Source organism: Aulonocara stuartgranti, assembly GCF_965226115.1.
Source record: "Aulonocara stuartgranti genome assembly, chromosome: 22".
Classification (NCBI taxonomy): domain Eukaryota; kingdom Metazoa; phylum Chordata; class Actinopteri; order Cichliformes; family Cichlidae; genus Aulonocara; species Aulonocara stuartgranti.
The window spans coordinates 28,031,506-28,054,062 of NC_138957.1; the positions used below are offsets into that span (position 1 = coordinate 28,031,506).

Here is a 22,557-nt window from a genome sequence, read left to right on the forward strand (position 1 = left end):
CCAGCGCTCGTCTGGGGCAACGAGTTCGGCCTCGGTGGCCGGACAGCAGCAGCTGACGCACAACATGAGCTAGAGGAGAGCGTAAGCTTGTGAGCTGCAGTCGGAGATGAGCTTGGAGGCGTTACGCAACAGCTCGTCCAGAGATAGAGTGAAGCTGAACTTAGACACTTTTGGCTTCTTCTTCTTCTTCTTCTTCTTCTTCTTCTTCTTCTTCCACACAGTATGACATCATCACAGAGCTCCTCTCCTTCCCCCGCTGAGCAGCTTCATGCAAGAATAGAAATACCTGTTATGCTACCAGAGTGTTTAAGAGTTACTTGGAGATCTGTTTATTTGCAAGGTTTCCCCCCTTTTGCCTTTTTCTGCAGTAATTTTATTATGTGCATCATCTCGTTAGCTCTCCCTGAAGCACACGGGTCAATACTCCGGTGCCGGACGGTTTCCTGTTTACCACACTCGCTCGCTATGTGTGTCCGCCAATATGGAAATAATCAAAATAAATGATGATTTACTTGACGCTGTGTCTTAAAGGTCCACTTAGTACATTAGGTTTGTTTCACCTGTGGTGTTTTGAAGCTACCATCTTGTTGCGTGATCTTTTTCTTCGGTGGTTTGATGGCAAAGACTGTTTTACAGCAGTGGATATAAACTGGCATAAACTTTTCTTGTGTATTTGATTTGATTTTTTTTGCTTCACGCTCAATGGATGCTTGGAGAAATACAATGCTGATAGTTGGCTCACCTTTTGAAATTAATTGAATATTATCATCAATGTTGTCAATAAAACCTAATTATTGGTTGTATACCACACATATATGCAAAGAAATCATTCTTATTTAGCTACTATTATACCACAATATCATAAATAAACAGAAAGTAACCTAGGTCATGTAGACAACCTGGAAATACCAGGTAGGTCTTATGACCGAGATGTTATGACCTTTAATTTGAGTACACGCTCAAACCTCAAATCAAAACTACTGATCATTCTTTCGCTTGAGTCAAATGACTTCCTATTCATGTATAAAGTGAAAAGCAAAAAATACAAATAAAGAAATGAAAAATGAACAAAAAGGAAGTGGATACACATCGGGGACTCCAAGCCCAAAACGTGAAAAAAAGCACTACTCTTTCTAGAAATAAAGAAAGAGTAGTGCCACTACAGGAGCTGCAGGATCAAACATAAACTCGTGCTCCCTGGTTGGACACAAAACAGGAGAAAAAAAGCTTAGAAATGTATGGCAGATAATTCCTGCTGAGCTCCCACTGCCTTTTTCTGTGGGGATTTAAACAACACGAGAGAACAGGAGCTAAGTTTACACATTTGCAACAAGTTACTTTCACAAACACACAATTTGAGTTCAGCCACATAAACCTAAACCCAATAACCACCAAGGAGGAGCTTTTCTAGTGAACAGATGCTGCAGAGCTGTGGCATTTGGGCAAATGTGAAAGACAGAGTAGGGGCAGCGCTCTTCTAGCAAGAGGCCAAAAGGTCAGTGTGCGAAGTCTGTTGGCTGAAATTTACTGGATTCAGGCTACTGGCTGCTGGAGTCTACTTACTGGGGATGTCTATGTGAGTATGGGAGTGATGACCACTGATAAAAGGCTGTTAAATGTCCATTAATGCTGGAAATAAGAGGTTTACTGATATTATTGGTCACAATAACTCTGAACTTTTCTGCAGATTAGCTGTTGGAGGTGTGTGTGTGTGTGTGTGTGTGTGTGTGTGTGTGTGTGTGTGTGTGTGTGTGTGTGTGTGTGTGTGTGATTGTCAGCTGTATGGCAGCTAACAGTCTGGTGAAATTAACCTTCTTGAGCAGCACCATCGCCTACACCAAGCAGAGTTGGTTTAGGCTGAAGCAAACTGCATCCTAACTCGGTTTTTACGGCACTATCTGGACTTTTTTTTTTTTTTTTTTTGAAGACTACTTTAGTGAGAAACTCGCTTGCTGCCAATCATATTTGGACTCAATCTCAATAAAGAAACTCTCCAGAAGCTTCTTTACTTTATGAATTAAACTTCTATTGCAAACCCAAATTGAGGTATAGCTGACTGGATTGGTTCATTAATCAATTCGACGACTGAACTGTGATTTCGAGCTGTTCTGGTAATTGCTGATGGTTCCTAAATGTGAGAATTTGCTGCTTTTTCTTACTTGCCTTACATCGGAGCAAAGTGGATGTGTTGTAGGTTGGAATTGTAGGTTCAGGAGTTTTTCTGCAGCTTTCTCACAAATATCATTCAATTTACTTGGATTGATTGTGAAAGAATTATTATATTTGAAGTCGATGGCAATAAAAGACAGAGGAGTGGGCAAGAAGCGGAGAAGATGATGCCGGTGGTGGTAGTGATACAAACAGGGAGGAGGATGGGAGGACAAGGTGGTAAATTTGAGGACTGAGAATGAGACGAGGAGGAGGAAGATAAAAAGACAGTGAGGGAACGCCATGTCTCTTTCGCTTGGATTATGTAACATTACCTCCTGCCTACTGCCAATGGCAGAGGAAACGCTCAGAAAACAGTGAAAGGGGCGGAGGTGGAGGTGGGCAGCGATATCAACATCAGAGAGGGAGAAGCAGCAGCAGTGGTGTCAGTCAGACAACCACAGCTTACCTAAAATAATGCTGGCGATCATTCAGTTAGCTGATTAACAGACATTGTCCTAGTTTAATGTGCCTTAATGTGGCATTTTTATCTCTGAAAATCTTTCAGACTTGTTTGACAAATCATTGAAAATATCTTATGGAGCCCTGTTTTTGCTTGTTTGTTTGTTTTTAAAACATATATATCAACATGTTGAGCAAAAACTACCAACTGATTGAAGATTTGATGATACCAAGATGATATCATCTCACACAGACGTTTTTGGGCCTTTCAGACCTTCATTTAGTTTCTGTGAAAAAATCACCAGCCACATTGTGAGGTACACTTGCTCAAATGCTTGTTAAAGCAAACATCTAATCGCATGGACGCGACCCAATGCATTTATGCACGTAGATGTGGTTGAGACAACCTGCTGAAGTTGAAACCAAGCATTATGTATGCAGGAGATATGTATTGTATTGTACATATACAATATATTGTACATATACAATATATTGTATATGTACAATATTCTTGGCACACCTTGGGCCCTCTGTCGGAGTATTGTTGTTGACCATGTCACACCCCTTGTCATGAAGCTCAAACTGGTTTCTTGAACATGACAATGAGCTCACTGTACTCAAATGTCCTCCACAGTCACCAGATCTTAATCCAGTACAGCACCTTTGGAGTGTGGTGCAATGGGAGATTGACATCATGTGCAGCCATCCAATCTGCCGCATCTGTGCGATGCTATTGTGTCAATATGGCCTCAAATCTCTGAGCATTGTTTCCAGCACCTTGCTGAATCGGTGCCGTGAGGAAATACGACAGTTCTGAAAGTACAGTGAACTCATTGTCATGTTCAAGAAAACTGGTTTGAGCCGACTCGATAAAGTGTCCGGCGAGTGTTTGTTCGTTTGTTTTTTTAGATTTTTAAATGGTTAAATAGTTTTGATTTGATTTGTTTCGCTGGTTGACATACACAGGGCTGTTTGTTGTGGCCTCTGTTGAGACATGTCCCTCTGTGTTTACATTCAGCACCAACCCCGTATATGCAAGAACGTGTATGTGCTAAATGAGCTATAAAAGCAGATGGTTGTCTGGCGGCATCTGCAGATAGAGAAACCAGAGAGAGCCGCAGAGCAGCTGCAGGAAAGCCCTGTGGGAGTCTACAGCGCCGGCCACCGGTCTCTCCGAGCGAGCCGATGGCACTCTGTAAGGAACAAGCACACTTCTCGGTATGTAAAAAGACTGCAGCTGTGGTGTCGTCACTGAATATGTTTTCAAAAAGCTTTGGCTCGAGAAAGCCTTCGTAGTCTTTATCAAGTGGCTTCTTGTTAAATGGTTTTGTGCTGCTTTCTCTAGAAGTCGCGAGTCAGTCAAAGATCACAGAAACTTGCTGTGACATGTTGGTTTCATGTACGATTATGAAACGTGTGCCATAAACTGAGAGTAAGGCGTTTGAAATGGGTTATGGGAAAGCTCAGCTTCTTCAGCCTCTGGTTTTTCAAAATTATTTTCTTGCAGTGGATTTATTTTGAATAATGAAAATATCTCAAACCACCATGTTTATGCCAAAAATCTGAATGAACATATTTATGTATAAATGTTTGCTCCACATGGCTTTCCTGCATTTCTTTCAAAAAACTATCAAAATATTAGAAAAAAGTCCTGAAAGGACCTCAGAAGAATTGATTTATTGTAAATATGCAGATATTTACATATGATATATGCAGCATTTTAGACTTGAAGATTTGTTGGTTTCAGGAGGATTAAGCAACATAATCCACCAAATAATTTGTGTACACAGCAGCAAATATAAAAAATTAGTTGGGCTACAACTAATATTTAACCTGACAGTTGTTATCACTTCATAAAATGTCAAAATAATAATAGTAACAAAGTGAAAGTTCCCACAGCTCTACACGATGTCTGTAAATCTCCAAACGCCAATAATGTAAAAGAGAAAACGACAAGCAAAGTAAATGTCTGGCATTTCCACTCAGCCTAAACAATCACAGATCGACTAATTGATTAAACCTTTCAGCCGCACACCGGGTTCAAACTGAAACAACAGCAGCCTTCATCCTACAGTCGAGAGGAGATTTGTTTAAATTAAATCATAATGGATTTTCATGCCATTAACATGCCCCGTGTTTCCACATCACAACAGCCCTCATTAACATCTCAGCTCCTCCCCTGAGGGCAGCAGTGGGAGGCAGCGGGTGGAGGAGGGTGTGATGGTTGAGAGATGAGGCTTGTTTTTCAGTATGCGCAGCAGGAAGGAGGGGGGGAGACAAAAAGAGGCGGATAGGTGAGAAGAAGCCTGGATTCAGAAGCCGAGCCTGAGCAGGATCCTGCTGCTGTTCTGTAACATGATCAATGACCTTGCATACTGTCAGATCCCGGTTTCCTGCACGCGCTCGCTGGCTTTTGTTGCTCTCTCTGCCTCTCACTGTACTCAGCCCCATAAGCTCCAGATCTAATTAAGACTTGTCTCTTTTCCTAGAAGGCTTGGCGGCTGTAATAGTCTCTCCTCCTGTAGCGAAGATGGCACTGTGATTAGATTCAGAGATACGAGAGCAACAGCTGCCAGCTGGATGAAACTTATTGGCCTGAATCGCGTTAGATTCCTCTGATTGGGACCGCGATTGCGTCAAAGCCTCTGAGTTATAAATGTGTGTTCAGAAGTTTTTCTACATTTCCTCAAAGATCAGCCTCAGCAGAGGGGTGGAAGATGTACTCAATCAGCCGAATCATGTTTTTGTAGTATTTTCAGCAAATATACTTAGTTTCAAAGCAGTCAAATTAATCGTTGCAAAGCCAAGAGGATCTATTATGGGCATTTCCACCCTCTGCATTTATAGTCTTGGATGCTACTAGAGCAGCTTTGCATGATGTGCAGTTCAGTTTTTTCCTCATGCAGTCCCTTACTTTATCTACTGTATGAAAAATAACTATTTGTAAAACAGAAGGTTTGAATAGCAAGTGGGCGGGGCCAAAAGCCTCATTATTTTGGCTATATGAACGTCCTCCACAGTCCTTGATCAGTCAGTTTCAGGAATGTTTTCAAATCTTTTACGAGGTTTGTTAGCACGTGTCTGTGTTGCTCATTTCTGTAACTTCCGGAAACCACTTAGGTCTCTAGTTTTAAATTTATTCCTTGACGTTTTTGGCATTTTTCCGAACACATTGTAACACAGCTTCATACACTATACACTAATACGGTCATCTCAGGCACACAGGACTGACTGTGAGCACAGAGGCCACACCCACCTGCAGTTCAAACCCCCTTGTTTACGAGGGGCAGCCAATCGTGAGAAAGTAGACTTGTTTCAGACAGTGGATGAACTGAGCAGTAGGTGTAATGGAGGTCGCTGTTTTGGATTTTACATTTTACTGTTTACTCTGAAATATCTGAAAATATGAATCATGAAAAAGAAAAGACAAATATCCGTTTAGTGGAAATAAAAACCACTAATCTGACATCTCAACCAAGATAAGTTCACTGGTATTGGTAGTATAATCTTAATGTTATCTATGTTTTTCTTTGAGAGCAAAACACAATATTTGGCTGCATAGTGTGGTGTGGTGAAATGAAAGTAGCATAAAATATAAGTATATACAGCGGATTTTGACCCTTTTGCCAAAAATCTGCTCGTTTCCGATGAGAGTGTGTGAACGTGGTTTTTGTGCTCGGCTGAAAAGATTTCTGATCGCGACGGTATGCATTTAAAATTCGAAGATGAAGCCAAGAGAAGAAATTTTCAACGTGAACTCCCCAAACAGAAAAAGCCAGAGAGAAGAAAAGCCTCCCAGCTCTGTGACTGCCCTGGTCACGTGGTTTTTGATTGGTTTCAGTTTGGTATTTGGAGTATGAAGGGTCAGCGTGGGCGACTGCTTGTATGCAGCATGGATTGGAGACTTTTTGGCAGTTGAATTCGTGGCTGTATTGAGCTGAATGGCTGTGGTAACCCTGATTGTGCGAGTGTTTGTAGATATCTTAAAGCTAATGGACAGCCAGCACACACACACACAGGGACAGTATTAGAGGTTAGTAGCTGGATTACTTCATTCAGGCTGTGCTGCATTATCACCAGCTCGGCTGTCATTAACTCAGATGTTCCCACAGAGATGAGGCGCAGTGTCCTCCACTGCTCCACTCACACACAAAAACACACAGTGATCCCTCTTTAGGTCAGTTTTAAAGACAGAGGAGTTTGGGCGCTTGGCCGTCAAAAGTGAGTCACTGCTTATTTTTGCTTTTAACATGCCAACACCAACTTTTTATGCTGCAGCTTTGGCCGGCCTAATTACAGTGTGCCGTGTTGATCCTGGAGTTTTTGCCTGTGAACTGTTTATCTTCTTTACCCCGGCAATGACACTGCAAAAAGTGCTTGGTCACGCTGCATGTTGTCCCTGGCCTGGATAAATATTTATCTGATTTTCTGAACCTCTTTTGCGGCCAAACTGTAAAACCCTGAGAATTCCCCATAATGACTAATACAAAAATAAAGCAGAGGGAGCTTCCTCTTTTTTCCCAACCAGACCACAGTACAGTGAGGTTAAATGTGCAGGCTGGCGTCACTTAGGGAGACACTTTTGTCATTTAACTGCCCGGCTCATCGCGTTTATGTAACGCAGGAGGCCAAGCACTTGTTGGAAGTCTGCCTGCTGTGAGCGGGGTGAATCCCCTCCTTTTAACTATTGACTCTGGTCACTTTAAAAGCTCGGAGTGAGCCCTCCCACAGCGACCTGCAGGCTGTTTCTCACTGCGACCTTGCAGCTTTATCTCACCCCCTCAGTGTCCGTCAAGTCAGCTTTGCTCCGCCTTTGGGGAGCTTCAACTGAGCAACACAATTTGTTGTTGACTTAAAAAATCCTCACAAGATTCTGCAGTTTTCACGGCCATTTCCAGAATCTTGTTTTTTGTTTTTCGCCCACACTCAGCCTTGAATGTCTCTTTTTTTTTTTTAAATTTTGGAGTTGAAAAGAAAAACAAAATTGCCGCTGGGTGCCTCTGAGAGCAGCAGCGGTTTGCTGTTGTTTAAGGCAAAGTAGAGGAGGCTGTATTTATAGCTGGGACACTTCAGGCAAATGAAAGAAAATCGCATTTGACTCTGCTCTCCAAAGAGGGAAACTGACCATCAATCATTTCAAAATCACATTAGGAAAAAAAAGTCTAACCCATATCCCTTCAAAAACCATCACTTGACTTCAATAACTCATGATGGCAGAAGAAGGAAAGTTTCTCTGTGCTCATACGTGAACATACCAGCATGAAATTCAGAGGCCAGTCGACTATTTGAGCTGATTAGTTTAGATTTAGTTTCGTATTTACAAAATTGGTGTATCTGTCATAACATTTGAGAAGCTGAAACCAGAAGTTGCTTAAAAATGCACACATTGTTGATTCATTTCCTTTTAATTCGATTGTTTACTTTGGCTTATCCTGGAAACCTTGAAACAATATAAAGTCCTGTATCCAAAACACAAAAATATTGGCATATGTAATGTTAAAAACACACATTAGACAGCTTGTTTTTTTTTTTTTTTATGTCTGAAGAGAATAATGTATTAGGATCTTTGTTAAATATCATCAAATGCATACACACTAAGTATTTCCTGAATAACGTGTGCGTAAAAGCAGAAGCAGTCTCTGCACAAAAAATCAAAACCATGGTGTCCTCAGATGGGAAAAAAGCTCAATTTAAGACTCATGTAATACTGCTTCAAATGAAATTTAGGATTAAACACTTCAAAAGTTTCCCTCAGTGTGTTGATGTCGATATGAAAATGAACAGTGGTGTGTGAATGATATGCTTTTTAATGTGAAAAGGAAAAAAAAAACACCTCAGACTAACGTGCAGCCTCATTGTCAAAAAGGAACTGAAAGACTAAGGCTGTGATGTTTAAAAAAACAAAAAAAGGGGGGGGGGATAAAAGCAAAGTCCTCTGGTAAACACCTCAGTCTTCTTTAGCCCGTGAGTGAGCTGTTAGGCAACCAGCAGTTGGCAGGACGCTTTAAATTCCTCCGAGACAAACAGAGAGAGGGAGGGAGGCCGAGAGAAGGATCCCCTGGAGGGTGCCAAAGCCGGTTTTAGTGACGTCAGCCGGCCTGCACTGTTGCTCTGTTTGGCCGGGCCCTCCCTTCCTCCTCCCCCCCTCTCCCTGGGCCTTACAGGAATTCCCCTCCTCGTCACATTATTCTGAGGAAACCGCAGGCAACGCCCCGTGCTGCTGCGCAGCCACAGCTGATAGGGCGGAAACGCAGGCTTGTGACTGCTTGTGTTGACACAGACTTAAGTATGCACTTGTTGTTCTCTGCAGAGTCTCCTTCTGTCTCCTGAACAAAAGGAGTTCACATCAGCAGCGTCCAGCAAAGAAGTGAGTTTTTGTCCCGTGAAAGAACCCACTCGTCACGCTCTCGGGGATTCTCGGCAGCGTTTCCTGTTTACCCTCTGAGGTCAGAGGTGTGAAGTTTAGCTTTTGTGGGGGGGGGTCGGCGAAGGCTTGTGGGACACCTTTTCCTCAAGTCTGAGTCGTCAAAGCGAACGGCATAGACAGGAAGCAGTCAGTGAGCTGTCACTCATTCACGGCGCCTCAGTAATCAGCCAAAGTTGGGCATCGGGGCAGTCGAGCCTGAGGGATCCAGAGTGTGTTTGAAAGTTGTTTTTATCTTTGGATGTTGCTGTGACGGGAAGCAGCGCTGCCATCTGGTTTGATGTGCCACACTCTGTGCAGGATTGCAGGAAACACAGCAACAGATTGATGTGTAAGTCTGTGATGAAGTTTCACTTTTTCTTAACTTTGAAATGTAAATATGTCATTTCTAATCTGCGCTTAACTGTTTTGCATTTATGCCGAATGAAACCAAGTATTTATCTGACACGTTTGCTATTATTTTGGCTTTTCTCCCCCTCCTCATCATTGTTTTGCCTTTAGTCAAAAAATAGTGAAAACCCTGCACCACAGATTCTGCAAACTGGAGGTGACGTCTTTTTAAAGTGGTTAAAAAATATTCTGTGGATTTCTTGTCATCTGTTAAGTAAATGTTGACCGCACACTGTGATGGCTATAACGTGCTTGCACCTTTGTGCATTTAGTTTGGTTATTCATAAGCCTCATTTAGCTTCCTGTTGCCGCTTGGAGGTATAGTTGGTGAATATGCTTATTTACTTTATTTCTGACAGGTGTGCGTGCGTAGTAAGCATATACACCTCGAACCGGCAGATGCTTGGCTTAGCATAAAGAGCGAAAACAGAAGGAAACGAAGTGAATCCGTATTATCGCACCACATTATCACACATTATCCACCGTAAAAACAAGACATCGCAAAACAAAGAAAAACAGACTGCTGCTCATTCTTCCTCTGCAGGACCAGTAACGTCCTAGAGCCTCTGCTGGCTGCAAATACAATATAGCTTTAGTGAGGATAAGAGGCGGTTCAACCCCAGTACACTGAACCCAAGTTTTCCTCATTGCATTCATCACAGTAATGTTTGTGTTTGTAAGAATGGCTGAATTGTAGTTAAAAAGTGCTCAGTGAGAGTAGAAAAGCACTTTATAAGTACCAGTCCATTTATTATTTACTGCTGACTGTACCAGCATGATTTGGAGAGGACGATACTGGTCCTGTGTGGAACTAACAATTATTTCCAGCTTGTTTTTCCCACTATAATTAGAATTAACCTCATACTAAGATAACTACCTGCTCACTTCAGCTTCAGATTTACTGTCCAGATGTGTGAGAGGTATTCATTTTCTTACTGTCACAACATCATCAAAATATTCTTTCATTTTATTCCTCCTGTTGATGAAATGCTCCCCTGCTCTGAACATTTGCCTGCTAATATTTTGTCCAAAAGTAAATAAATATATAATGCTCGGCATTAGTTATACTAAGTGAGTGTTTATGTCAAATATAAGTCCATAAACAGATGGGAAATTTGCAGTAATAATGACAAAGTAGCTCAAGAACAGCTGCTAAACTAACTAATATTCAGTTTTAATTCATTTCAAGACAAATTTAAGGAAGGATAATATTTGAAAAGCTTAAATTTGAGGTAGCGTGGTCTGCTCTGAGCAAAAAAAATCATAATGAGAATTGAATTAGGTGGGTTGATTGCATTAATCTGAATATTAAATGCCTTAAAGGTCTTTCAAAACCTCAAATTCTTATGGTCCCCCCCGCCTCCTACCTCCTCTCCTCCTCCTTGTTGCTTGTGTGACGCACGGAGCTCACCGTACGTGTGCAAAATTTATTTTCACGCTGAAGTGACTGAAATGTGCTTCCTGTCCCACACGGCCCATCGAGGCGTCGCTTGACGCCACATCGGCCGTCTGTCGCCAAGCTCAGTAAAGCGGAACCGCCGCAGCGTTGTTTCTTCTGTGTCACAGCCCCTCAGCAGCCAGGGGGAACTCGAGACGCTGACTGGATGCAGTTTGACATGCAGCTTGTTTTTACTTCCAGTTTCTTCTTTTTTTAGACTCCTCAAAGAAAGAAGTGGGTGTTTGTGTACAGTTGAGAGCTCGCTGCTAAATTTCAGTGACTGTTTCACGTCTTATGTGAAACTGTCGGGCTCAAACGGTGACATCAAATCCAAACTGAAAAGTTGCTCACAGTTCAGTTAAGGGTTTTTAAGGGTTTTTTTTCCTCACAGAACAGGAAATGTGTGCTAGAGCTGAAACAATCAGGAATTGACTGATAACAGTTTGATTTGATTTTAGTGGTTTGAATGATTGAATAAGCATTTTAATATCTTTTCAAATGAATAGTTCAAACTTTACTTCCATATTTAAGAGTTTACATGGTGTCGAACATGCGAAGAGTTGTGTTGTTAGTTGGGGTTTGAGTGCTCTTATTGTGGTAGATCACCGTAGCTGCAGGGGGAAGCTGTTCCAGCTGAGAGAGCTCGGTCGGCGGCGAGAGCCAGACGGGAACTGGGAATACTAAAAGCTTCTGGTCGATGGATCGATGGATAAATAACCCGGGGCGAGCCCGTGCATGTGTTTTTATGTGACGAATAATATTTTAATACTAATTTAATGCTGATTAACCAAATCTCTGATGGTCCTAATGCTTTCTACGGCTGATTAAATATTTCTTGATTTCAGCTTCTCACATGTTAAATGTTTCCCTCGGTGTATTAAATCACTGTAAGCACGGTGTAAAGTATTAAGCTCTGGATGGCTCTAATGGAAATTTCTCACTAGTTTCCGATGCTTTCAACCCAACAATTAAGTGACGGATTTAAAACCCAAATGAATCTTTAATAGAAACAAAATGAAATAATTAGTCGCAGTCGTGTGTAAAGTAGTTGTTTCATTGAAATTAAATAGTGGTGTTATATTGAGAGTATGTTATATATAAACAGATTCAGCATATGAACAACAAAGTGGAATTTGAAGGCATAAGACGTGATTTTTGGTACTGGAAGTCTTCTGAATAGGACCGACCAATCAGCTTTGACTGAATGCAGGTGAATAATTTCTACAAACAGACATTGGCTGAAGTAATGTCTTTAATCATTGGGCTTATTCTGATGTTGATTTATCTTTTTCAATTTTATCTGCTTTCATGGTTGGACTGCAAACGGTAACAGGAAGTCTTGACCAGAAACTTCAGCTGTTACACCCAAACCTGATTCCACTTTTACTTTAGTGCTAGTACGTCTACGGCTCTGCTGGGTTTTTTTGTTTGTTTTAAAACTCTGTAAGTTGAATATATTTTGTTTTTTGGTCTGGTTTTGTTTTAGTTCTGACACCTGGTTAAATTTGTGTTTCAATGCAATTTTGACTTCGCATTTTGGTTCAAGGGTTAAGGAACAACTTTTCAAGCTTTGACCAACAGTGAAACAAATCTGCAGAGATCCAGAGAAATCACAACTCTGCACGACTCAAATTTTTTTTTTAAGATTATTTTTGAGCTTTTTATCTTTTTTGACAGTTTGGCAGCAAAGAGGGAGCGAGTGCATGGTAAGAAATGCAGCAAAGGGCTGCAGGCCGGACTCGACCCCTGGCTGCTGCCCCACAGCCATAAGTCATACAGGCATCTGCTCAACCAGTGAGCTAAACTGGTGCCTGTATCTGTCAATTCTTTCTATTCGTTTTAAGGAAAACCATAAACCGTAGAAACTACCTTGATTTTTTTTTTCTAAAGTAAAGATTAGAGGAAATTATTGGAATAAATTAGAAACAAATAATAAATCTGGGATATTAACTGCAGCAGCATCTTAATTTTCTTGGGTAGCTTGTTAATAATTTTTCTACAAAACGAGCTTGACACTTTCCGTGATTTGCAGCTGCGGGATGGAACGCATCATTTATCGTGTCTTGGCTTTGCGTTTGGAAGTCTGGTTCTCTCTCGTCTATTTTGGTGCATACAGCTTTTTGGGGGAGAAGGTTTTTAATGCGTGCGTGGACCGAAAAAGATAGAAGAGGATAATATTCACGTTCACGTTCATCTCCGCCCGCACCATTAAAAACCCCTACACATGAACACAAACACGCACTCTTCTACCCACCCGGTAGGTTTCTCGTTATATCAATTTTTCACAAGGGTGCCCACGCGGTCCCAATAATCAGTGGCCTCCAGTCTGCTGCTTCTTCCACCTACAGTTTCCTGCGGAGGCAGCAGTACTGTACCGATAGCGCACCAAACCTCTGTCTTTGTCTGTGTGCAGGAGGGAGGGTGTGATCTATTTTTCATTTGTTGACTGGGTGTTTGCAGCTTCATCACTGTGAGGATGCAGTAGCTTTAGCTCTTATTAGCATTATTTTTAGAGGTAACTAAGACAAGTGCACCTCTGTCACGGCATTGTTCAGCTTGTGTGTGTGTGTTTGCTGCCCTGTGTATAAGATCCTCATCTCTCCTCTCTTGATGGTGATACATTATTAAAAGCTGCCCGCCTGAAGCTCCAGTTGATGCCGGGGTTTTTAAAATATTTTTTTTAACTCTTACCTGCCCTGCTGCTGTCACTTCCACTCAACACGCTGCTCATAAACAACACGGTAAACAGCTCTACTCCTGCCTCCCTTCATCCACATCCCTTCCACCTTGTCGCCCCCGCTTCGTGGGATGTTTAGCAGACAGCAGCTGATCTCCAGGCTGCGGGGGGGGGCAGGATAGGATGAGGATCAGCAACCCTGAACCACTTTTCCAAAAAACTGATGGCGCACTGCGTAAAATGTAAACATGAAGAGAAAATAATGATTTTAAAATATTTATTTTTAGGTTAAAAAAACGTATTTGTTCAGATATAAATGGGGTTTGCAGAAGTAAAAACTGGGAAGGAGTCTCTGCTTTGACTCTGAGGGCAAACAGTCCCAGCAATTAAAACATAGCATTTCTCCAAGTAATATGCAAATAACAGCCACGTATCTGTGGTACGCAATATAACTGAAGGAGTCAGAAAATCAGAAGGAATCTCTGTAAGGGACAAGTCTGTGCAAGCACTGGGACGGCTTTACGTTTGTAACCTGATTCTGCGGCTCACTCAAAAACCAGTAACATAGTCTGTTTCTGGATCTTTTCCTTGTTATTCGTTTTATTTGCATAGTAAACTTTTACTTTGCATGTGTGGATGCAGCAGCACAGTTGACCTCCCTGTGCCCCGGTGCAGCCACCGTTAATGCTAAAGGGTTCTCTGCTATTCAAATGAGGTTTGGTTTGGGTTTTTTTTTCCATAAAATGACTTACTTATTACAGCAAGACATTTTACATACATCACAGCATCTGTATTAAGAGTTTATGTCCAGCCCGTAGCCCAGACCCACTGAAAACATTTATTAGGAAAAAAAAATAGATCAAAGGAGGCAGTGAGATATTAAATAGTCAACATTTTGCATCTAGATGACTAAAAGCATTTACCTTTATGAACTACATTCATCTCGTCAACTTCTAAATGCGTACAGAGACTGCTTTTAAAGAAAACAATCGAGTCCAGTCTTTACAATTTTGTAAAATTCGTTTGTTATGAAATATTTCTACTTCATCATAAAATAGGCTTATTTTATGTTAGTGTTCACCTGAGGCAGATCATTTTTAAAATGTATATACATAAATAAAATTATATACATTAACATAATATATATGTAAATTTATAATACATTTATAACACATGCATTCAGTACATTACTTTCTTTTAAATTTCCTAATTTAAAAAAAAGATATATATCTCGTAGCCTTGCACTCAACGATCCTAGTGGTCTATCACACTTGGGGCTTGCTACCCAATTGAGATTGGTGGGAGTGATGATATCTCCCCCCTGACCTGTCGTCCTGGCTCCCCCTTGCCATAGCATGTGTGTGCAGTAGGCTCGCATGGGGGGGTCTAGCCTTAGGACCCTTACTGGATACAGATGCCCCAGGCGGGAATCAATTTTGTGACGCTCTAGAGGCGTGTAGTCTTACCACTATGCTATGCTATGCTATGCTATGTATCTATCTATCTATCTATCTATCTATCTATCTATCTAGTCCAATGATTAAAGACTGAAATTTGCTTAAATTTTTGGAAACCTCAAATATTTAACTGGTGTATCAATATTAACGTGCCAATAACCATAATTAAAATAATCAGTCCTAAAAAGAATGAAACGTGTTGCACATGCAGTATCACGCTATGCAATTGAAAGGTTTATTTTCAAAGACCTGACTTAACGGCAACAGAGGAAACTGAACCTTCTTCAAGTATAAACTAAGAATCCGTCCAGAAATTTGATCTCAGAAATCAAGCAGAAAAACACTTTAAAGAAATTTTAACCCGCATTAGATTTTAGATTCGATTTTTGTCCCGAGTCTTTATGCTCTCTCCCTCTTCATCGGTGTTAGGTGTTCCCATCATTCTCTCTGTGTCTGTGCTTTTGTGTTGATTAGATTTGATAAAGTGAGAGGGAGCTAATGCGAGGAAGGGAGCGGGAGTGGCAGTCGCCTCGCGCTGAGCTGACTGGTGATGATGATTGACTGCAGGGTAATGGGACACTCAGTGCGATTGGGGATTCCTCTGCGCTTCCTCATCTTTTGTTCGGTCACTCAGGAAGCACAAGCTGTACTTCCTTCGAGTCGTTTCAGTCTCAGTTCTGCATTCAGATTGGCTCACCCTGCTCGAGACCGCCGGCAGGCTGTTTTCACGGGTGTGTCCGCGATGATAAAGAATGTGTCACGCACTGATGACAACCCTTATGGACACTTATTGCACCGGTCAGCTGCTGAGGACAGCAAAAACTCAGTTTCTCCTCTGGAGGAGACAAAGATGAGATCGACAGACTGCCTTTAAAGGTGACGGCGAGTTCTGCACAGCTCATGCATCTGCCAGCTGTTGTTATGAGTATTGTACGAGGGGATGCCCATGTTTAATAATAGCGTCATTGTCAAATGAAGCCATTCAGGGAGCGATCAGGATTCTGTAGAAGAGAAAATATTGTTGCCTGTACATCTGTCATTTAAACTATAATTACATAAAAGAACAAACCGGGCGTTTATCAGAGTTGAAATGGTTCCCTATTTGGCTGCAGCTGGTGCAACTGGCATGATTTCAGCCTTTCTGTCTATTAATCCTGCTCTAATCAGAGGGAACCAAATTAAAAGACTGTAAGGAGAAGCTACGTACAGCACAGCTGAAATACTAATTTCATTAATCTGCTAAGTACTTTGTTGATTAATCTTTTTTTGCAAGTAAAGTAATAGTAATTAAAAAAGATGTTTATGTTGCCAATTTTTCCTTAAAAACAATTCAGGAACCCATATTGTTGGAATTGGTATCAAATGAGACACAACTAAGAGCAGATTTCTAAATATTTTATGAGGAAATAAAGTAAATTGTGGATTTTGTCTGTTATCTAATCAATTAAAGGACAGATAAGCTTTGATTTCTACCGTATATGCCTGTTTTATCTCAATGCTGACAATCCTTTCTTAATAATTTTTGCCAATAAATTGATTTCTTGGCCCCCTGAGCCAAATGTGAAACTGCCAGATTTCTTTTAAAAGCTGCACAAGACAAACAAAAGCAGGAACATTATCTAAACAGCAAATGTCTTACCCACAGTTACCTGAATAGGTTCAATGCTTTAGTGCTGTTTCGAAGCAGGACTGCAATAAATAGTTTTTAATCTCAGTCAATCTACTGTTTCTTTTAAATTGTTATTAATTCATGAATTCATTTACCTTTTTTAATATTATTTAGTTAATGATCTGTAAACAAAGCAGAGAAAACCAGCTGGAGGAAGGGAATGTGGAGTACCATATATTCCTTAATAAATGACTTAATTATGCATAAATGATCAGTGTGCTTTATTTGCTAATTAGCGTATGGTTGCTCAACTAATTATCACCATCGATTGCCCATTTTTACGGAGTTGGAAAATGTCCTCGTCTGTGAGTGAGCGCATGCATCAGTTAGTGTGAGGGTGTCTTTGATGGGTGTTTGATGGTAGCGTGTGAGTGAGTGTTTGCACAGAGCCGGGTGGGTACAGCAGGCTGGTGGAGGTGCTCGAGTTACATAATCCCAAACTCCCTCCCGCGCAGTGACAGCGAAGAGGGGGGCAGCTGCCGAATCCCATCTTGTCATCTCCGCTCTCCTTCTCCTCTTCCTCTCCTCTTTCCCGTTTGATCCAGCAATAAGCGCCCGCTGTCCTCCTGCTTCCTGCTATCATCCACACATCAGCTTCAGGCACTTCAGTCCACCTATCTGGATCGAACTATCACGGACACGACACCAACCTTTTCCACAGAATTTGTTTTAATTTAGTACCTCAGACGTGATTAAAAAGACGGCTCAAACTATGGTCCAGCAGCAGTTTTCGGGCTTCTCGTTGGTGTGCTGGTGTAGTGTCGCGCATACTGATGACACCTCAAACCCCTCGCAGATGCTGTTTTTGTGAAAAACAATTATCCCCCTCCCCACACGCACACATCTTTGATGCTATAACAGGGGAAGCTGAAGCCAAACTGTTGGGGCCATCTGAAACACGTGAATTTTGTGCATATGGCTGCCATGAAACGCTGCCACAGTGCTGTCGATGGCCGCCATTTGGCTCGGCGAGGCCCAGCAGGGAAGGCTGTTGAGTAAAATATGAATTTTTACAAGCTGGCAGTGACGGGAGGAGGGTGTATGAGCCTGGTGGTTATTTGTTGGCCAACAGGCAGAGGGACTCTCAGCGGGGATCCAGTGCCAGGGAGATGCAGTTGTGATGCTGCTCGATGTAGGGTGAAATGTAATATTATTATTATCCATTAGGAGGGTGGGGATCTAGTTTGACATAGGTTGTTTTTTTTAGAAGTTTAGATCATGTTTAGATCTGCAGCTCATCTGTTTGGATGGGCTTCCCCTCCTACCCAACACTCCTCCCCCCCACCATAAGTGCAAGGTTGTAAACTCACATCAGGTGGGCGCTGGTATCGAAAGGTGTGAACGTTTTCTTTGCCGTTACGTCATCTTTGCCCTGGGGGTAACGGTAATCATATTTCCTAGTCATCGTAGACAGCACAGAGAGAGGAGTGGGCTGGAAGATGTCGAGCGGGGGGGGGGGCATTAAAGATTCGTGGTTGTCATGACAGCAACCAGAGAGGAGACTGACTCCCTCGCCCACTAACCTCAGCCTAATTGACATGCACCCGCCCACTCAGGCCTCTCCCAGCCTGATCATATCCTGAGATATCACGTTTTATAGATCAAAGATCAGGAGTTGGCACCCTCGAGACTGAGGGCGAACTTCCATCTGCGTTTCGCTGCTGTCCTGTTGTTTCATTTGTAGGAGAACAGAACAACCTGTACATCTCTTTACAGTCATCAGCTGCACATCAGACTCCTTTGTGATTTAAGTAAGACAAAGTACCACTGCATGTTTAAGTTGCATATCGATCCATGGTCCACTAAATTATTAAAGCCTCTTGCTTACAGTACAGTCTACTTAAGCGCACCAAACTCCCAGGGCAGCAGCCCAATGTGCTTTGTAAGGGCGATGATCATTTTTTTTTGTGTTTAATGGTTAGAAGGAGCCAAAAGAATTGGAGTATGTACAGCACAGTGTTTTTAAAAAGCAGTTCAAGGATCCTACAAATAGTTTTTCTTCCCTTCTATGCTCTGTTTAAAACCACACTTGTAAGCAGTTGCCCTATAAGTGGCTCTGTCTGACTTTAATGTCCTCAAACTGTGTTGTCTTTTTGGTTTTCTCGCTTCCTTCAAATTTTGTGGTCATGTTACACAATGCAGCGCTCTGCTTTTCATCACCACTAACATTTTGTATGGATTCCTTTGTGCTGTTTTTGCTGAGGTTATGGTACAATTACACCAATTTTTTCTTTTAGATGGCACTGGGATGGTCGCAAAGCCCACATGTAGCCCTCACCCACACTACCTCAGCAACCCCAGCAGCCATAATGAGGCAAATATGAGCAACCCCATAATAATTCCCTGCTTGTTTAATAATTCGGGCGCTCTGAGTAGAATATTTTTCTCGTCCTTATTGAGGGTAGTGCTGCCTCGCCCCTTTCCATTCACCCACGCTGGGGTTTCCTGATCTTTTCCATGCTCCAGAGCTCGACTTCATGGGTGTCATTCAGCGCGAGGGGGTCGTGTTTGCAGCTTGTTATGTAAGAAGAAGAATATGCTCTATGATAGCTTACACTCCGCTCTCCTAACATACACAACCACTAATAAGATTTTTGGTGGGCAGTAATCACTTACGCCCTTGTTTGCCAGCGCGCTCTAATATGAGACATATGTATATCACGCTGTGTAGACTATGAAGCATATGCTCTCTGAAGTCTACCTCGGAACCTCCCGACCACTAAAATAAGCATTTATTATCTCAAATTGGTTTGCAGCAGCACAGATATTTACACGAGGAAGCCGTGAGGGTGAGCCGTGGTAGCCATGACTCTGAGGGAAGCTTCGGGATCCTCTCTGTTTGGAGAAATACCGTGCCGCCTTCGTTGCCAGGAAAACACAGCAGTTCCTTTGCCTTTGGATGCCAAGGGCGTTCACGTGGTCATTTATATGTAAACAAATGCGTACCTCTGTCTTTGCTCTCTTTCTATCTACCATTTTGTTAAAGATGTGCAGATAAACAAACGCTCTACCCTCTCCTCGTGTGCCTCGGTTGCTGTGTTTCTGCTGGCAGGGTGCCTTTGTTTTGCTCTACAGCAGCGCAGGGGTGGGGACGCATTATGTAATTCGCGGCGTGTGCCTGGGATATAGAGAGGGAGAGAGACTGAGAAGGGTGTGACTATAGTAACACAAACACACAGAGATGATGACATAATCCCTGACCTCCTCTGTGGCCTGCTTGTGTCCTCCCCTCTGAGTATTCCCGGCATTGGACTGTAAATTTGGGAACCACAGAGGAACATCCTCTTTCACTCTCCATTAACATTTGTGCAAAATTACTCCCACCGGTCCTCAAGGACTCCGCTTGCACTCTAATGTCAGAAGCAGGGCATAGAAGTCTTTGTGGGTTTGTTTTTCCATCCAGTTTCCATGGATGGTTTGGGAAGGCACGGACATGCTACAGTAGTGGCCAGGCTCTGGTATTGTGTGTTGCATGCAGAATTTTACATTTTGCTTATAGAAGCCTGCAAAAAAAAAAGTCAAATTACTGCAGTATCCAGGAAACAAAGCTGTCAAAACAGCTCAGAATATGTTTTGCATAATAGAAAGTGAGGAAAAGAAGAAAGAGCTGCTAATGGTCCATCAGATTTCCTGAAAGTAATGAGTTTGCACTTTCATTTTTCATATGAATTTTTTTATTGTTATGGTTTTAATGAATAAATATGTCTGCCTGTTGCTTGAACTTGGAGAAGAAGTCAGAGTTTTGAACATAAATTAGAAATAATGAGTGCTGGACACGTACTTTCATATTCTGTATCCTTCCTCACTCCCACAGCCAGTGGCAGTGACCCTGCAGGAGCAGGAAACCAGAGGATTTAACTCATCTCTTTGCCTCTATTCCACTGTGTATAACCCACTCACGCCACAACGAGCCAGTCTATATAATTAATATTGATTACAGTACTGCGTCACCTCCCACACATCCATATGGGTCATACAAAAACAGGTTCTTAACCTGCTGGATGTGGGTGATATGCTGTGACATATAGAAGAGCTGAATTGAATACTCTTGTGCCCCCCGAGGGGCGTAAACTGCAGTTAAATATGCAAATTGATCTGTGGGTTAGAGCGCACACTGTGATAATGACAACGAACCCACCTTATAGACTTGTTTGCAAACTTAATCTGTGTATCAAACACCCTCGTACTGCTCTTTTCTGTAAGTGGGTGTGCCTGCGTGATTGTGTTTTTGTGTGCGCCCCCCTTCATATGATTACAGTAGTTTCCATAATGGAATAGTGCACTCTCTCTGCTATGGAAGAATGTCTGTTTTTCATTTGAAAGACCTTCATCCTGCTGCAGCCGTGTGGGAAGCATCCCCAGAATCATTAGTTCATTCTGCACTGCCTCGACTGTCGAGCGCGCTGCTCTGTGCTGAAAATGGTTTCTGTTCTTGTGTTGCAGATAAAATCGAGGAGGCACAGAAAGAGCTTAAAGACCCCAAAGGCTCACAGAAAGGTAAGAGATCTCTTATCAAAACTTGCAATTTCCAGAGAACTGCGAGGAAAGCTCTCTCTTTCATTTTTAATGTAGAATATCTTCTCTTTCACCACCTCAGGGTTTAAAGTGAATTAAATAAGTAATTTAACCTAAAATAAAGCACAAGCAAAAAGCGCAAAATAAATGCAAAATCACTGATGTGGAAAGGAAAGATTATTACATCGGTCACATCAGTGAGGCACGGCAAGCACATTTCACCCAGAGGAAACCCAAAGTGCTTCAGGGTACGCGGGCAAAAACACTGAAAAAAATTATAATAAAAAAGTAAAAACAACAGTGATTTACTGTTATTAATATGAATAAATCCTGCATTTAAACAGGCAGACTCATTAAGGTTTTTATGGTAATAAAGTGCTTGAACTCGTGTTTATTGTAAGAGGTACAGCTAATGTTAGAAAGGCTTGCAAACCTGATATAAGTACTGTATTTAAAGGTAAAAAGAGAGCAGAGGTAACTGCCCTTATAAACATCATGTGTGGGGTTTTTTTTATTTTTATTTTAGTGAAGACTGATGCATTTATCATGTCTTCTGAGCATGAAAGCAGATATTAGTGGCAGATGTTTATGTGGTTGCACAAAAATGTCCCATTTAAATTTTAAGGTTTTCTTTAAAAGCAATTAGATATTTAACTACCAAGTACTGTAGAGCTGTTGATGCTTCCAGGTTGGTGTGAACTTGTAATTTCTACCTGGTCTCCAGTGAAATGTGTGATTTATACTTCTGCAGTGAATCTATGTAGAGCCTACGACATAGCCTTTCACAGGTGTGTGACGCTGTTGCCAAATTCAGCCCCTAAACCACGATGGGCTGCCAGCGATCTGGTGGATGGAGTTTATTTATTTTTTTGTTCACGATCCATTCATAATCATGTGATAATGCTGCAGTTAAATTGAAATAAAAAAAATATATAAATTATTATTATCCGTCTCTTCTAAAGATGAACCCGGCAATTAAATTGGAGAATTGCGTCATCTACTAATCAGAAGATCAGGGTTTGATCCACAGCTCCTGTAGCCCTCTGTGTTGATTTTCTTTGGGCAAGATGGTGTTAGAGCGTGTACGTAAAGGGTAAAAAGGGCTCAACGGCAAAGAAGAGTGCGCTGTGTGCGCTTAAGAGGACTTTAAGTGCTCAGTAAGAGTAGAAAAGCGCTATATAAGGACCAGTGTATTTACCATAAAATGTTTCCTTTGTTTTGATCTGTGTGCATAAATTCTCAGTAATCTTTCCATTGTGCCCCGACTGAACACACGAACAGTTTCTTTGATAAGTGGACTGTTGTGTAACTACATTGAAATAGAAAAGCCAGTTTGACTAAGCTGTGCCTGAGAATCAGCCTGCTGTGCATTTTCCT

At 41.8% G+C, this 22,557-nt stretch overlaps 1 protein-coding gene and 1 long non-coding RNA gene across 6 annotated transcripts in view; one reads left to right on the top strand and one right to left on the bottom strand.

Annotated features, from left to right (window-relative positions):
- Positions 1–22,557, top strand: part of hivep1 (HIVEP zinc finger 1) — a 65,767-nt gene that overhangs the window by 31,475 nt on the left and 11,735 nt on the right. For 4 of the 5 annotated variants that reach the window (XM_082521303.1, XM_082521302.1, XM_082521301.1 and 1 more), the window contains one exon: positions 21,109–21,162. In XM_082521303.1, the coding sequence (XP_082377429.1) occupies positions 21,109–21,162 (54 nt within the window). Of the gene's footprint in view, positions 1–9,281; positions 9,366–21,108; positions 21,163–22,557 lie in introns of those variants that run through there. The other variant, XM_082521305.1, reaches the window with a different exon arrangement.
- LOC309698689 overlaps positions 9,262–22,557 on the bottom strand; it is a 101,767-nt gene continuing 88,471 nt past the window's right edge. The window contains exons 3-4 of the long non-coding RNA XR_014274146.1: positions 13,554–13,770; positions 9,262–9,326 (exon numbers count right to left, since the gene is read on the bottom strand). This is a non-coding gene — a long non-coding RNA (uncharacterized lncRNA). The remainder of the gene's footprint in view (positions 9,327–13,553; positions 13,771–22,557) is intronic.